The 15,703-nt window shown below is 45.0% G+C and overlaps 1 protein-coding gene across 1 annotated transcript in view; it reads right to left on the bottom strand.

The window, feature by feature from the left end:
* Window positions 1-1,973: 1,973 nt before the first annotated feature.
* Window positions 1,974-15,703, bottom strand: part of Znf827 (zinc finger protein 827) — a 163,264-nt gene continuing 149,534 nt past the window's right edge. Inside the window, exons 12-14 of the mRNA XM_077803489.1 lie at window positions 7,681-7,872; window positions 7,146-7,323; window positions 1,974-3,813 (exon numbers count right to left, since the gene is read on the bottom strand). Of these exons, the coding sequence (XP_077659615.1) occupies window positions 2,994-3,813; window positions 7,146-7,323; window positions 7,681-7,872 (1,190 nt within the window). The 3' untranslated portion in view covers window positions 1,974-2,993. The remainder of the gene's footprint in view (window positions 3,814-7,145; window positions 7,324-7,680; window positions 7,873-15,703) is intronic.

Genomic DNA, 15,703 nt, shown 5'->3' on the forward strand with positions numbered 1-15,703 from the left:
GAACATAATATGAGGAGTTAAAAAAAAAAAAAAAGGATAGAAGAAAGTGCTGAGAACCTAACTGCAATGCTATATGGAAAAATAAGCTTGCTTTCATGGAAGAATGCATAGAGAAAACAGAGTTGAAGTTAATTGGTAGGTGAATTTCTCAAAGATGTTAGTGTTTTACGCGGAAAGGATATCTACGGAATACATCCTTCCCTGAGTATCAAACTGCAAACCAAATTCAGGGGTACATATTATCTAGGTGGAGTCTGAAAAATGCTGTAGATTTTTTTCTCTATTAATAACAATAATAATATAAAAAGTCAAACAAACTCCAAACACACCTTTTCTCACTCAGAAAACTTTTTTTTTATATAATTTACCAGAAAGATTGATGACTCTTTCCAAAGTGCTAAAAAAGTCGCCCAATTATATTAAGCATTACTAAGTCATTCAAATACAAGTTCAGTGGCAAGCAGTGAAATGCATGGCATTTGAGCAGTAAATGTCCCCTTCCGTCACTCCTCTCCATCTTGAAAGTTTCCACCCTAGAACCTCTTATTGCACAAGCAGCAAGCTGTACAACCCAGGGTGCTAATCGTCAGGGCCACCCTCTCAGGTTTTGAACCTGCCGGTGCTTAAGTGTGAGTCACCTTTTCTGGCAGCCCCCATGATGTCACCGTGGCCCTCTTTGCTGTCATCACTGAACTTGTAGTTTTGAAAACACATTATTAGCCAAGTGGCACACTCTCCATTATATGGGGATAAAGACATGACTTTAAAAAAACAGCCCCCCTCCCCCAGCCCAGTATTCTTGGAGTATATTGTCCATAACTGTCTATAGTGTCTTTTACTGAGACATTGAGATGGCGAGTTGAACGTTTCAAACAAGGCCAAGGGCAAAGGTCTCTGCTGGAGAATGACTGAGGGTTTGGGAGCTTCCTGCCCTAGCTGGTAGGGCCTCCCTGCCCCCGTGGACATCTCCGGAGTGTAAACAGGTTTGCCAGGGCACAGAGCAGGCTCCCCATCCAGGGCTGGGTGACTGGCGAAGGGAAGGGTAGTGCACCTGATAGGGCTGGGGGCAGGAGGGTTGGTGCAGAGGGGCGAGGGGGAGACCGTGGTGTGGACAGACGTATAGTCTTCTGGCTTCCTGGAGAACTGCACTAACTTCCAAGGGGCTTTTTAGAGAAGCAACTGACTAGAGGAAGAAAATCAGGGATGCATTTATTTTGCCCTGGTGAAACAGATGAAAAAAAAGAAGAATCCCAACTTTAGGATAACACACATTGGGAAAACAGCAACACGGTAAGAAAGCGTTCCTCCTGTACACCAGCTCTTCCATAGATAAATAATACATAAACTTTTATATTCCAAATTTCCCATTACTATACAAAGCACATTTCTTCCCGCTCTTTTAGCCTATTTTATACTGGAAATTCTGTTGTCTTAAAAACCCAAGCAATGAACATATTCAGCCAAAGATTTTTTTCCATTCTTTTTTTTTTTTCTTTTTAAGCCATCCATTATTTTTTAAGATGAGCCAAGGGCTGTGAAACCGATCCACACCTGCTTCCTGCTGCAATAAAGTGCTGCACATAAATTGCCATTTTAATGACCACAAAATAAGAGCTTTAAATAAGTATAAAGTTAGTCTCCTAGCAGGTTACATCTACCAGGCGTTAACAAAATGGAATACAGAGTTATAATCACACGGAGGACATGGCTACAGCCAGAGGATCTGCAGACACAATGGAAACTTCTCAGGGGCATAACTAAACTCAAGGACTCAACAGCACCTTTTTGTTGTGTCATTATGTGTCAAAGAGGTTGTGGCTAAATTTTCAAACATACAGTCTACTCATTCCATAAAAAAGGTACATTTTCTTCCTTTTATCTTTTTTTTCCCCCATGAGAAACAAAAACTAGTGCAAGGCCAAAAGCACTGTGCAAAACTGCCGCTTCATTTTTTTTTTCTTTTTCTTTTTTTTTTTTTTTTTTTAGTCTGAGCATTTATACCCAGAATTTATCCAAACCCCTTTTAATCTCCTTGGCTGGATTTATCAACCATAAAGTTTTCCACTCATACAATTTTTTTTTCTGCAAACAAATGGTAACCACTGAATTAATACATCATATATATATATATTTAATCTGCCCTTAAAAAAAGGATGCGCTGTGTGCGCGCTCCATGCACACTGCTTCCGCATGGGCACGCACAACGACACTTAAGTTTTGTGATGTCAGCTGCAGTGCTGCAAGATATTTCTTGCAGACCAGTCGCTTGATGTCTCGCATCTTCATAACCAGAGAAGATCTGAGCTTGAGGTGTCCAGCACTCTGTGGGAAATGTCCAGCAGCACTGCAGATGCCTGCCATCCCTTCATCCACTGAGCACCAGGCCCTACCACTCTGTAGCTGGAAAATAGAGAGGGAAAGGTGATGAAGGAACTCAGGGAGAAACTGTAGTGGATGAACAGCCCAGGAGGGAGAAGGACGTTCATCCCCGTTCAAGAAGCCAGTACAGAGAATGTGCAACAGAGAAGTCATGGCACGCGACACACGGCTTGCTTTTTGGAATCCACAAACGCCCACACAGCCCATTCACCCAACAGAAAACCAAATGTACCGGTATAGAAGCTTACAAGTGCTGATTGCTATTAAGGACACTCTCTTGAGGGTTTAGAGACAAAATTCCCTTCGGAGAGAAGTACGGAAGGGCTGGAGTGGGGGCAGGTGGCTGGGGAGGCATGCCTCTGAAGGTAGAAGTATGCAGGGGTCACCTCTCTGAAGGCTGGGGAAAGCAGCTTGTAGGTAATGCCATAGGTATACACACACAGCCAATTCTCTATTCCTTACTAAAGATATACAGTACACGTGGCTCAGACCCCTGGGGCCTGTAGGTTTTGCAGCAACATACACCTGCTGGGGTTGTGTTTAAGTTTTGTGGGTTTTTGTTGTTTGTTTTGTTTCCTGTCTCTGTCTGTTTTTGGTACAGAGCGCAGCTGCCCTCAGACAGTCTCTGCTCTTTCTCTTAGTCCCAGATAGGCGAGGAAGGAGTGTTTGGGGGAGGGGATGCTGGGAGGCGCAGTCTGAGGTCGGGGAGGGTGGAATGTGAGATCCAAGTGGTTCTTGGGGTACAACATGGTCAAGGGAATGAGATGGGCAAAGTCCGAGTTCCGGTACTTGTCAAAGCGCAGAGGGGAGCCATTGAAGGCCAGAGCCTTGAGTGCCAGGTTGGGCTCTGAGCTGCTGCCGTGGGCGGCCGTCAGGGCCACGGTCTGCAGGGCCTGGGAGGCCGACATGACCGACAGGGGAGACAGGAGGTTCCGGGGGCTCCCCACGACCAGGAGCGGGGCCCCGGGGCTGGCCGGTTCCTTGGGCGCTGGACTCGGGCCCTTCTTGTCCTCCTCGGGGCAGTCCCCGCTCTGGTGCTTCTTGACGTGGCGGCTGAAGACGAAAGGGTGTGTGGTCTTGAAGAGGCACTCTTCGCAGCTGAAGGTCTGGCGAGGGGCGTGCTTCAGCTTCTTGTGCAGGTTGAGATTGTCCTTGCGCTTGCAGCTGTAGCTGCACTGGTCACAGTGGAAGGGCCGCTCCCCGGTGTGGACGCGCACGTGCTCGATGAGCTTGTTGGCGGTCTTGGACAGGTAGCCGCACTGGTCACACTTGTAGTGGTTGCCCAGGCGATGCTCCCGGGTGTGCGTCTCCAGCTCCAGCTGGTTGGCCTTCACCGTCTGGCAGATCCGGCACTTGTACTCCATCTTGTAGTGGGTCTTGAGGTGGCACTCCATGGCAGCGGGGCGGTTGGTGGAATAAATGCAGAATGGGCACCTGCCGGGGGGAAGCAATGCAAGGGAGGGTCAGCCGGAAGGGCCGGTGGCAGCCAGGCTTCTCCCCTCCTCATCAGCCTGCCCTCACCCCAGCCCAGCCCTGCCGCCTCTCAGGGGTGGAGATGGCCCTTTTTGGCTTTCACTGGTGACAGAGCAGTCCCCGCTAGCGGGGAGCTCCGCCGAGGTCCGCTCAGCCTGTTCTGGGACTCCTGGCTGCAAGGGCCAAGGCCAGCCCTCATGAGGGGACCAGAGAAACTGCGAGGAATACACAAGCTGGCGCTCCCTCCAGCCCACCACCCGACCCCTGGGAGCCCTCCCCGCTCCCGACCAGACATGGCAGAGGTCTAAACCTCCTGACCGTCCCCCTAGATGGGAGCAACACAAAGAATCGACTTTTCATGCACCACACCAAGCACACGCAGAAAGGCTAAGAGGTTTTAAAGAACAGCTTTAGGGGAGAGCTACTTCCAGCAAAAAGAAAGTCACAGGGGTCAGAGTCGTGCTTATTAAAGGGTTGTTAGGATGAGAAGGCCTGTGTGTGTCCCTGTGTGTGTGTGTGGGTGTGTGTGTGTGCATATGAAAACATAGAACGTATCTCCTGTAGCTCATCAGAAAGGAAGCAGAGGACTGTGCAGGGCTGCGGGGAGACGGAGACCTCCCAGCAGCCGTCCATTCAGGGGGGTCTGGAGGAAGGAGGGGGACTGCTCTGGAACTTGAAGACCTCTCAGTACGTTATTATGCCAGATCATCGATTCTCAGAGGGCAGGAGCAGTTCTTAAGTCTCTTCTGCATTCTCTATGGTGCTAGGGAGAGCACTCAGCACGGGGAAAGCCCGTGGGACATGCTGAGCCCTTATATGAGTGGTCTCTACAAGTGTCTGCAGTGGAGTCAGAGGGGTGGGCTTGAGTCCCGGCTCCATCACCTTATGGGCTCTAACTGGAGACCCTGGACAAAGCCTGGGCCTCTCTGTGGCTCTGTTCTCCATCCTTCGCAGCACAGACAGGCCGCTGCCAACCCTCCCGGCTGTCCAGAGAGGCTGCGAGGAGTGGTGGAGGCGTGTTTACAAAAATTGTGGGGCCTCTCTTTTGGACACTGCCGGGTTTTGAGTCGGTGGCTGAAATGATAACTGAAGCGTGTTTGCTCTCTTTCCAAAAAGAATGCAGATGCCCAAATGGCTGCCTCAACTCTTGCATTGGCTCCTGCAGGGCAGGGCCTGGGAGTGGACTGTCCTCAGAGGGTTTGGAGAGGTGTTCAGCAGAGCCCAACACAACCAGGTGCACCGTGCACTGCCTCCTCAGCGCCAAGCTCGCCGTTAGCCTTGAACCTCAGCTCACAGAAGAGTGCACACGAGAGAAATATAAAGCCCATTCCCAGGTCAGGTGCACACACAACCCCTACGCCAAGCTGGGCCTTACCTAGAGGAGTCTGAAACTCACCACTGTCCTGAGCTACGGCAAAAGAAAAATAATAGTATAATCTTATTTGATCTGCATTATGAACAGGATATAGAGTACAAGCAGTTCCATCACAGAAAAGCAATTTAGACGTCGGCGGTCTGTTTCATGTTAAGGACATTTCTGTGACCCACAGCTCAATCTTTCTCTCGCTGCTCAGGCAAAGTGCTAAGGGTTTTCCGTGCTCCCAATGTTTATCTTAAAGACACTCTCTCAGGCAAATTAATTCCCTGATATGGCGAAGGAAACAAAACAAAACAAAACAAAGACTCACTGTATAGCCAGAAGGCATTATCAATTTTTTCAAAGTATTCTTCTACTTGGTCATCCTAGAACATAAACTATCACACAGGGGACGGTTAGCACCGCACAGGAAGTGTCTGGCCCAGCAAATGCATCAGGTTCATTGTGCATTCTCCCCCACGGGTTCAGAGGCTCGGGACTGCTTAGGCCCCTGAGGAAAGGCGACTGGCAAAGCCACAACAGGCGAGGCCACAAAGTAATGGGCATCACTGGGCTACCGGGAAGGCAATGTCACTAGTCCATCCACAGAAAGCTGGGTTCATCTTTCTTTTTATACCAATTACTTATAAAGGGACAGTGGGAACAAACCAAATCAAGTCCCCAAATAAGGTCTTGCTAGGCATTTTCCATCTACTGGTTGAGTGAATTATAACCACCCTTCCCCACCCCCTCCCTCTCCTTCCCACCCGAGTGCCCCCAAGAGTGAACCAAAGTGGAGCCGACAGTAGGTGCTGTCTGCTGCCTCTTCCATTTGGGCAGGTTTTGGAGGAGGATGCCCCCGACCAGGCAGGAGCTCAGGGGAGTCAACCCTGCACTGCCCTCGGTGCTAGACTACCAGGGCCCTTCTGGGCTCTCTATTCCTTACCCACACAGGGAGACACGCCACCTCTCTGGTTAGTTGAGTCTCAATGATGAAAATTTTTTTCAAATGAAAGTTTTATTTTTCCCCATATTAAGTAAAACATATATTTCTATTCTTTTCACTACACGATCGTTTCAGTTAATATTTAATAATTCTGCCTTGACAATTGTCTTTCTGTGCCCAAAAACGTGTGCTTCCCTCTTCTCAGTGTACCATAAGGGCCTTGTGGACGGGGACTCTGATCTCAGACTCACTGGGAAGATTAAATTCTGGGAGTGTTAGCACATACACTTCCTGAGGGTGGAAATTATATTTTATTCCTTGTGTGCCCTTTAGCACCTGTTATCAAGCCAGACACACAGTATGTTTGGTAATAACTGACTGGTCTCACTTGAGACCGGAGGGCTTCTTGCAAATATTGGATAAAGATGAGGCTCCTTGTCTAGATATTTCGGGGAAGGCACTGGTAGGTTCGTAGGAAGGGGTGAAGCACATGATCTTTGTATGAAAAATGTTATCTCCTGCCTGGTCAAACTGCCAAGGTTCCAATTGTGGGTGGGGTGGAATGGTCATAAGGCTTATTTAAAAGATATATGGCAAGCCGTTTGAAAATCAGAGTTGGTGCATTGTAGTGACAGTGTAATGATTGACACCCAGGGACACTAACCCCTGAATCCATTAAAATCAAGTGTGCACGAGACTCAGACAGTGCAGGATGGGTCTACCCTTGCAGGTGGGCTTGTCCAGCACATCTTCTTCCTTGCCCTGAATCTGGGGATATTTGTGAAATGGATTCTCCTGCTGGCATCTGCTGACCCCCCCTGGGGGACAGGTCTAATTCAATCTAGCTAAAGGCAGCAGAGGTTTCTGACTAACTTCCCTCAAACCAAGCTCTCCCACTCCATGACCCCCAAAACCTCAGGGAAGGGGAAGGGCAAGGGCAAGGGTGTTTGGTAACAACGCAGTAAAAGGTTCTGTACTTGCTTTCCTTACTTGAGCCCACCGGTGGGGACAGTGTGGCATTTCTTATGCTCCAGCAGCTGTTCGGGGGTCTTCATGAACTTGTGGCACACGTCACACTCAAACATCCGGGTGATGAGGTGTATCTGCAAATGGCGCTCAAACATGTTCTTCGTCTTGCAGACAAAGTTGCAAAAAACGCATTCGAACCCTGAAAGGACCGAAGCTGGGTGTAGAGGCGCATGTAGGAGGCAGGAGTGGGGCTGAGGTTCCCCCCATCACCCACCCCGTGCCTCCCCACAGATGCACCTCCCAGGTACCATTCCCTGCATCTCTATACAAAACACACAGCCTCAGGGTCAACGTCACCCTCTCCAATCTTTCCACCTTGCATTTGGAAACAAACCGAGCCAAAATAAAATGTGATTTTCTGCGTCCTGGTCCTGCTCTCTGCATACTGTACCGCATCCTGGGCCTAATAATCCTTTCCTCTCCAGGGCTCATTCTCAAGACTGGGTCATCGTGGACTGGACAGGGCTTAGCAGGCCACGTTCACCTCCTCCCTCACCTTTCTCTGGCTTTTCCTCGCTGTTCAGCGAGGGTTGGCTCCCAGGCACGACAGAGATGACCAGCAGATTGTTCCCGCCCTTGTTCTTCTGGGAGCCATCTGAATCGTCTTTGCTGTTGGCCGAGTCACTCAGAGCTGAGAGGGAGGATGAAGAGGGACTATTTGATTCGCTGGGGGTCTTCCTGTCTTCCCCTGAAATATGAAAACAACCCAGATCTGTTAGCCTGGGAGACGAAAACCCTTGGAATGACAGCAGCTGAGGGTGGGGGAGTCGGGTCTCACGGATGCACCACGGTTCTGCTGAGGCTTCCAGCTCCCACCAGTGCACTCCCTGGGGCTCCAGTTCCTAGCGCTTCTGTGGCGGTGGCATGCAAGGTTCTCAGAGCCAAGAGCAGGCATTCATGCCTTTGAGAAATATTCATTGAGGTCTTACAATAATTAGAATCTAATGATAACAATGGCTAAGATGTACTGAACATGGTGCTAAGTTCCAGAAATTGTGACACTTTAAATGTGTTATCTCTAAATTCTATCCTCTCAAAAATCCTAGGAAGCTGGGTGCGGTAATGCATGCCTGTAACCCCAGCACCTCTGGAGGCTGAGGCAGGAGGATTGCGAGTTCAAAGCCAGCCTCAGTAACTTAGCAAGGCCCTAAGCAACTCAGTGAGACCCTTTATCTAAATATAAAAAAGGGCTGGGGATGCAGCTTGGTAGTTAAGGGTTCCTGAGTTCAATCCCACCCCCCCGTACTCCCCCTCCCCCCAAAAAAAATAAATGCCAAGGCTGGAAGGGTATCTCAGTGGCAGAGCATGCATTTAGCATGCATGAGGCCCTAGGTTCAAACAAACGAACAAAAATTCTATCAGCACAACTATTGCCATTTTGCCGATGAGGGGATGGAGGCACAGGGTAAACCTGGCCTAGGTCATGTGGCCACTAAGTGGTGGAGGAGTTTGAGTTGTTCTGCCTCCAGTGTCCATGCTCCTCAGTGCCCCGGGCTCCTCCTCAAAGCCAGGCATAAACAAATCAAATAGGTCACTAAAATCTGTGTCGGGAGACTGCAGTTGCTACTCATGTTGGAATATCAGGAACTGGACCTAACATTGCTATGAAACAACTAAGAAAAAAGAAAGTGCAGACAAAATACATCAAACAGTAGTTTTTACAACACTGGGCATGAGGTGATGAAGCATAATGGCCCCTGAGAGCCAAGACAGGATGGGTGAGGCCTGGGACTGCTCAGCCTCCTGCCCTGAGCTCTGTCCCACGCTGCGGTGCATCAGGGAGGAGAAGACAGGTCCCAGATGCAGGAGGCAGAGCTGAGCAACTGGAGAGATCCTCATGAATAGCCATTGCCAGACAGGGCATCAGAGCTCACAGAGGAACCTGAGACCTGGAGAGGGTGCCCTTTGAGTCTTTAGCACAGCATGGGTGAAGCTGTGTGCAAGGAAGCTACCCAAGACCAGAAAAACGCCACTTGAGCTCAGTGCCTGGCATTTGCACCCACACAGGGCTGGAAACAGCTGTCTGCATCAGCCAGATCAGAAAAACACATAATTCACAGGGCATTAGGCAGGTCTCTTAGTAGTGGGTAATAATTAGCCCTGGAGAGATCAATGCTTTATGATCCAGGCCTGCTAACAAATCATAAAAGTAAGACTCAAGAGGATCAAAGTTTCCAAGTAATTATCTGTGACCTAGAACAAAGGTCAATAATACTTACAGGAGTATAGAAAATATTGAATACCAATATGTAAAACCATGATGTCTGGTATCTAAACAAAGATTATCAGGCATGTGAAGAAACAAGAAACTCAACCCAAAATGGGGAGAAGAATCAATCAACTAAAACTAACCTAGAACTGGTGCCATTAGAATTTATAGACCAGAACATTAAAAATATATCTCATATATTAAAATGTTAAGCACAGACGTGGATGATGCGAACAAGATCCTAGTCAAATTCTACAGATAGAAACTCCAAGGTCAGAGGTAGAGCCATATATTGATGAGATTATAGCAGATTAAGACATGGCAGAAGAAAAGGTTAGTGAAATAGAAGGCTAACAGCCATAGAAAACTCTCTGAAATGAAACAGAAAAAGAATTGCCCAAAATGAAATGAGCACCAGTAAATGATGAGACTTCAGGCACCTTAGTGTAAGTCCTGAGAGGCTACTTGAGGAGGGTATAAAAAAAATCTGAAATGAACAAAATTTTTCCAAATTTGAGGAAAACCACAAACTCCTAGATCCAAGAAGATCAATTAACCTCAAGCCTAAGATACATGAAGAAATCCATACCAAAGAGCATTATCATTAAATTGTGAATCCAAGTGGTTAAGAAAAATGTCCTAAGAGTACACAGAGGGGGAAAAGAAAAAAAACAACACAAAACCCCAACATGTTATATTCAGAACAACAAAGCTGAATGAAAACATGTTTCAAAAGTGACGGCAAAAACACCAAAAAAGGTTGACATTAAAAAAGATGAAAGAGTTTGTCGCCAGCAGACTCATATTATGAGAAACGTTAAAAGGGGCTCTTGAGGCAGAAGGAAAATGAGACCAAATGCAAAAAAGGGTTACATAACAGAATGAAGACTCCTGGAAACGATAAGTAAATTAATGTTTCCGTCTTAGTATTGAAATATTTTCAGAGATAATAAAAGTAGTTTTGCTGAAACAAAAATAACAACAGTTCACTGTCAGGTTTAAAACACATGCATATAAATATTTGACAATAATAAAGGCTGGGCAGGGAGAAATGGAAGTACACTATTTTAAGTTTCTTATACTATGTAGGAAGTGGTATAATCACTTGAAGTTATACTGTAGTAAATTAACAATGTACTTTATAAGCCCCACGTAACTGGAGAATTATCCACTGTTTCTGATTCAGGAAAGTTGTTAAGATGTCAATGCTCCCCAAACTGATGAACAGATTGGACACAACTCCAGAATTTAAATTAGGGTAGAAAACACCAGAAAACTGTTCTTTGGTTTCCTTCAAATTCGTTAGTTAAGGAACTTATTGATTATAAACCCTGAGAACTTCCTTTATTAGGACATTAGAAATAAATAATATACTACTTATAGGCATGAAAGTCTAGAAATAATGCTGTCATGATGGGTTAATGAGTAGGGTTTAATATTGTTAGCATAATGCTTGTTTTTTTATTATTTGAACTTCAAAATTTTCTAGCGTGACCATATATTATTTGTTCAGTTGAAGAAAGTTTTTAAAAAGAAAGAAGGGCTGAGGGCACAGTTCCGTGGTAGAGTGTGTGCTCAGCATGCCCAAGGTGCTGGGTGGGATCCATCCCCAGCAAAAAATAAAACAAACAAAAATAACAAAACAAAAGTACAGAGAGAAAGAGAGAGAGAGGGATAAAAAGGAAAAAAAAATTCATCACTTAGAATGTTTTCAAATCCTACTTCTGTGAGAATGCACTTAGGTCCAGGGTAGACAATTCTCACTTCAGTTCATAATGTTTAAAATCTTGTTTCTATCAGAACTGAACATGGCTTCTGGACAGAGAGTATGTGACTATGTGAAGGGATGGTATGTGCCTTCAAAATATGCAGTCTTCCCTTGGAACAAAGAAGCTATGTGAAAACTAGCTTAGTGGTAGAGCACGTGCCTAACAGGTGCAAGACCCTGGGTCCAATTCCCGGCATCTGAGAGTATTATAACTAGTGCCATAAATGCCAGTCCTTTATCTGTATGTTTAATCAACTAATTCACATTCTGTAGACAAATAGAACATTTTCATTGAAGGCCTCAAATCCTTGACATTACTTCTCCAAATCTATGTTCTAAGCCTGGTCTTACTGACCGTCTATTTAATACTTATTAAAAAATGTTTTCAGAATTGAAACATATTAATTTCAATTACTATCTTTAAAATTCAATTCAAATATCCTGAGGCTTAAGGCACTGGGCAGAGCTACATAAATTGGTAAATTTATAAAGATACAAGGTGCTATGTCAGCCACTCTCTGAGACTACACAGGAATACAGCCCAGCTCACTTGATCTCTGGTCCAAACAGCCTCCCCTGCTTCCAGTCCTCCTCTCCTATTGCAATGTCTGCAGGGGGTAGGCCAGGGTGCCCTTGCCACCTAAATGCAAAGCTAACTGTGATGGAAGTGGTCATTTACCATTGGCATCATAAAGATTCTTGGTGAAGGACACTTGTGCACTCTCACACATTAGGGTAACCCTCTGTAGGGAATTTTTAAGGGGAAAAAAAAAACACACAAATGTTTCACGATTTAAAACAAAACAAATTGAGAAATTGTGGCCAAAAAGTTGCCAGTTATCTTACTGCCTCAACATAAGCACTATTGTATTTTGGTGTACTTCTTTTCAGTCTTAAAAAGATAAACATCTGTTTTTAAATTTTTGTCATTCATTGTATAGTGGTTAAGAATAAGGATCTTAGGCCAGGTGCAGTGGTACATGCCTATAATCAATCCCTGGGCAACTTGGTGAGGCCCTGTCTCTAAGTAAAAAGGGGTTGGGGATGGAGCTTAATGGTGCACCACTTACCTAGTACATGTGAGGTCCTGGGTTCAATCCCCAATACTGCCTGCCCACCCACTTTCTGCCCATGAAAACAATAAGGACTCAGAATTCCTGAGTTTGAATACCAATTAATAGCTGATGAGTTTGGATAAGATACTTTATTTTATGACTCAATTATTATGTCTGTAAATGGTTTATATAAGCACTTGCTTTCTATGGTTGTTTGAGAATTAAATTATATATATATATTTCTTCATAAATATATATATAATTATTTGGCTAGACATGGTTCTTCATGGTATATATATATGATTTCCCCTGCTGTTTTACATATTTGGTACATAGTTGGCTTCCAAAAATTTTTGTGAAAGCATTCATAAATTAATCATTTTAAATGATAGCATTAAATCCTAGACCATGTTCCTAGACTAGAAGCTATTTTATAGAACCTGGACCTAGAACCCAGACTTAAAATCACACTTGTATTTTCCTCCACAACAAGTAACTTCTGCATTGATTACATTTGTAAGTCAACTGAGCTCTAAGGTTTGATCAAGGGCCAAGTCTGAATGTTCTTCCCACTCATAATGCAAGACGCAAGATGTGAACAGAGGAATTTGTGCACATATGTCCATTCATCGAGTGAACAGTTACTCTTCACACTGTGCAGGGATTGTTCTGGGCAGTGACTTAGACAAGCTCCCTATTCTAAGACTATATATTATAATAAATGTCATATAGCACAACTATTGCTTTCATAATAACTTCACAATAATACAGCTTATTCATGTACAGATTTAGATGGAAAGATTTTGGGTCAAGTTCAGACACCTCAAAACAGCACTAAATATAGGAAATGCTCACTGTGAAATTGTTAGCTTATAGAAGGCATTGGCAACTATAGCTTCTTGTCTCTAATGGACTTCCTGTTCTTGTAAATAAAGTTTTATTGGAATACGGCCATTCATTTGTGTACTGTCTATGATAACTTTCAAGTTCTAGTGGCAGAATTGAATTGTAATGGCAGAAACCGCATGACCTGAGAGCCTAGAATATTTATTATCTGGCTTTGCAAAAGGTTTGCAAAGCACTGGCTTAAAAAATACATTCTAATAAAGAGCTCAAAAAGTTGAATACTAACAAAACAAATAACCCAAACAATAAATGGGCCAAGGACTTGAACAGACACTTCTCAGAAGATTATATACAATCAATCAACAAATATATAAAAAATGTTCATCATCGCTAGCAATTAGAGAAATGCAAATCAAAACCACTCTAAGATATCATCTCACTCCAGTCAGAATGGCAGCTATTATGAAGACAAACAACAATAAGTGTTGATGAGGATGTGGGGGAAAAGGCACACTCATACATTGCTGGTGGGACTGCAAACTGGTGCAGCCAATATGGAAAGCAGTATGGAGATTTCTTGGAAAACTGGGAATGGAACCACCATTTGACCCAGCTGTCCCTTTCCTAGGTCTATGCCCAAAGGACTGATTTTTTAATCAGTTTTTAACTGATTAAAAACAGCATACTACAGGGACACAGCCACATCAATGTTTATAGCTAAACTGTGGAACCAACCTAGATGTCATTCAATAGATGAATGGATAAAAAAAAAATGAGGCATATATACACAATGGAATATCACTCAGCAATAAAAGAGAATAAAATCATGGCATTTGCAGGTAAATGGATGGAGTTAGAGAAGATAATACTAAGTGAAGTTAGCCAGTCCCAAAAAACCAAATGCCGAGTGTTTTCTCTGATATAAGGAGGCTGATTCATAGTGAGGTAGGGAGGGGGAGCATGGGAGAAATAGACAAACTCTAGATAAGGCAGAGGGGTGGGAGGGGAGGGGGGGCATGGGATTACAAATGATGGTGGAATGTGATGATCATTATTATCCAAAGTGCAGGTATGAAGACATGAATTGGTGTGAGTATACGTTGTATACAACCAGAGATATGAAAAATTGTGCTCTCTATGTGTAATAAGAATTGTAATGCATTCTGCTGTCATATGTAAGTAAAAAAAATACATTCTCATCTTATTCTAATAGTAGCAGCATTAAAAGCTTTTGGTAAATAACAAAAGAGACTTCTTTAAGGAATTTTGGTCTTGGCTCTCTGTATTAACAAGTAAGAATATTGTCCCCAGCTAGATAGGGAGCTGCGCCACTCCAGAGGGAACAGGATCTCCCCTCTGTGCCCCCTGGTAATTAGGAGGTGAGGTTGCTTGCATTGACCAGCCAACACGGTGAGGTTTCCATCAATGATAAGTGATGCTAAGCCCACCTCTTCCAGCCACTAAGTTTCTACAGTTTCTCTGAGGTGGGGTGGGGGGGTGGAGAGGGCTGCAGAGCATTCTAGGATGGAGACCCAGGCATATGTTGGGGTAAAGAGGGTTGAAGAAGGAAGGTTTCACAGAAAAAAAAAGAGTCTCTTTGAAGCCAGTGGAGATGAGAAGGAAGCTGGCCTTTCCCTCCATGAGCCACTCCAGAAACTCTGAATTTAATTTGTCTTCAACGTGAGTTTCCCAGCTCACCTGCTGCCCGTGGTGCTAATGTGGTTATGGTCAGACAGCCGACTGTAAAAATGGCACCTTTTCACTCAGCATAATGACTCTCTGCAGACCTCCAAGTCATAGCTGCTCAGTTTACTGACAAAAACAAGCTTTTATTGCTGTTGGCACCACTGAGCCAAAGCAGCCAAAGAAGCACAGAGAACTCCTTATCGGCCATGCTCATCGTCAGCACAACTGTCAGGGAACTTCCCCTTCCGGAATCCTCCGGCAGCCGGTGATGTAAGGGGCTGACCCAACACCCGGGGGCTGGCAGTTAGCAGCATCAGCTTTTAATTTCTAAGCACCACAAATGTGGGGTTGCGGGGGGAGGTCTTCCTCATTCTCACTGAATGACTCCACGCTGGTGTCATTTGTAACCATCACTTGTGAGAGTCTAATTGCATGGTTAAGTCAAAATGTTAACATCATTAAATGGAAGAAGTTAACCAGGATGGCAAGAGGCTCCAGTGAGAGGCGAGGGCCGGCCAAGTCTTGTTAGGTTTGTTTCAGGAGAATCTGGTTATCTTTGCTCTTGATCAGAGGTGCCATGTGTCACTATGGGGAGTGTCAGGGCTACGAGTTCTCTGGAAGGGAACGGAGCCTGCAGAGTTAGGTGCTCAGTGCCCTGGCGCAGAGAAACAGAAAGGTTTAATAAAAGCTCTGCCAGGTGTTTTGTGGGACAGAGCAGGCTGTGGAAGGAAAACTGTCCTGGACTGAGTTGCTCAAGTCACGTCCAGGTTGCTGGCCTTTGACAGAATTCTGTTAAGCCTCAGTTCTTCCATCTACATGTTGCGGTAACAATAATACTCACCTCAGGGCATTGCTAAGAGGTTTAAATGGCATCCAGTGTGCAAAGGCACAACCTGGGGCAAGGAAAGACCTCAAGACCGCTATGTATGACAATGAGCAAGAAGCCGCGGTACAA

Source organism: Urocitellus parryii, chromosome 10 (assembly GCF_045843805.1).
Source record: "Urocitellus parryii isolate mUroPar1 chromosome 10, mUroPar1.hap1, whole genome shotgun sequence".
Classification (NCBI taxonomy): domain Eukaryota; kingdom Metazoa; phylum Chordata; class Mammalia; order Rodentia; family Sciuridae; genus Urocitellus; species Urocitellus parryii.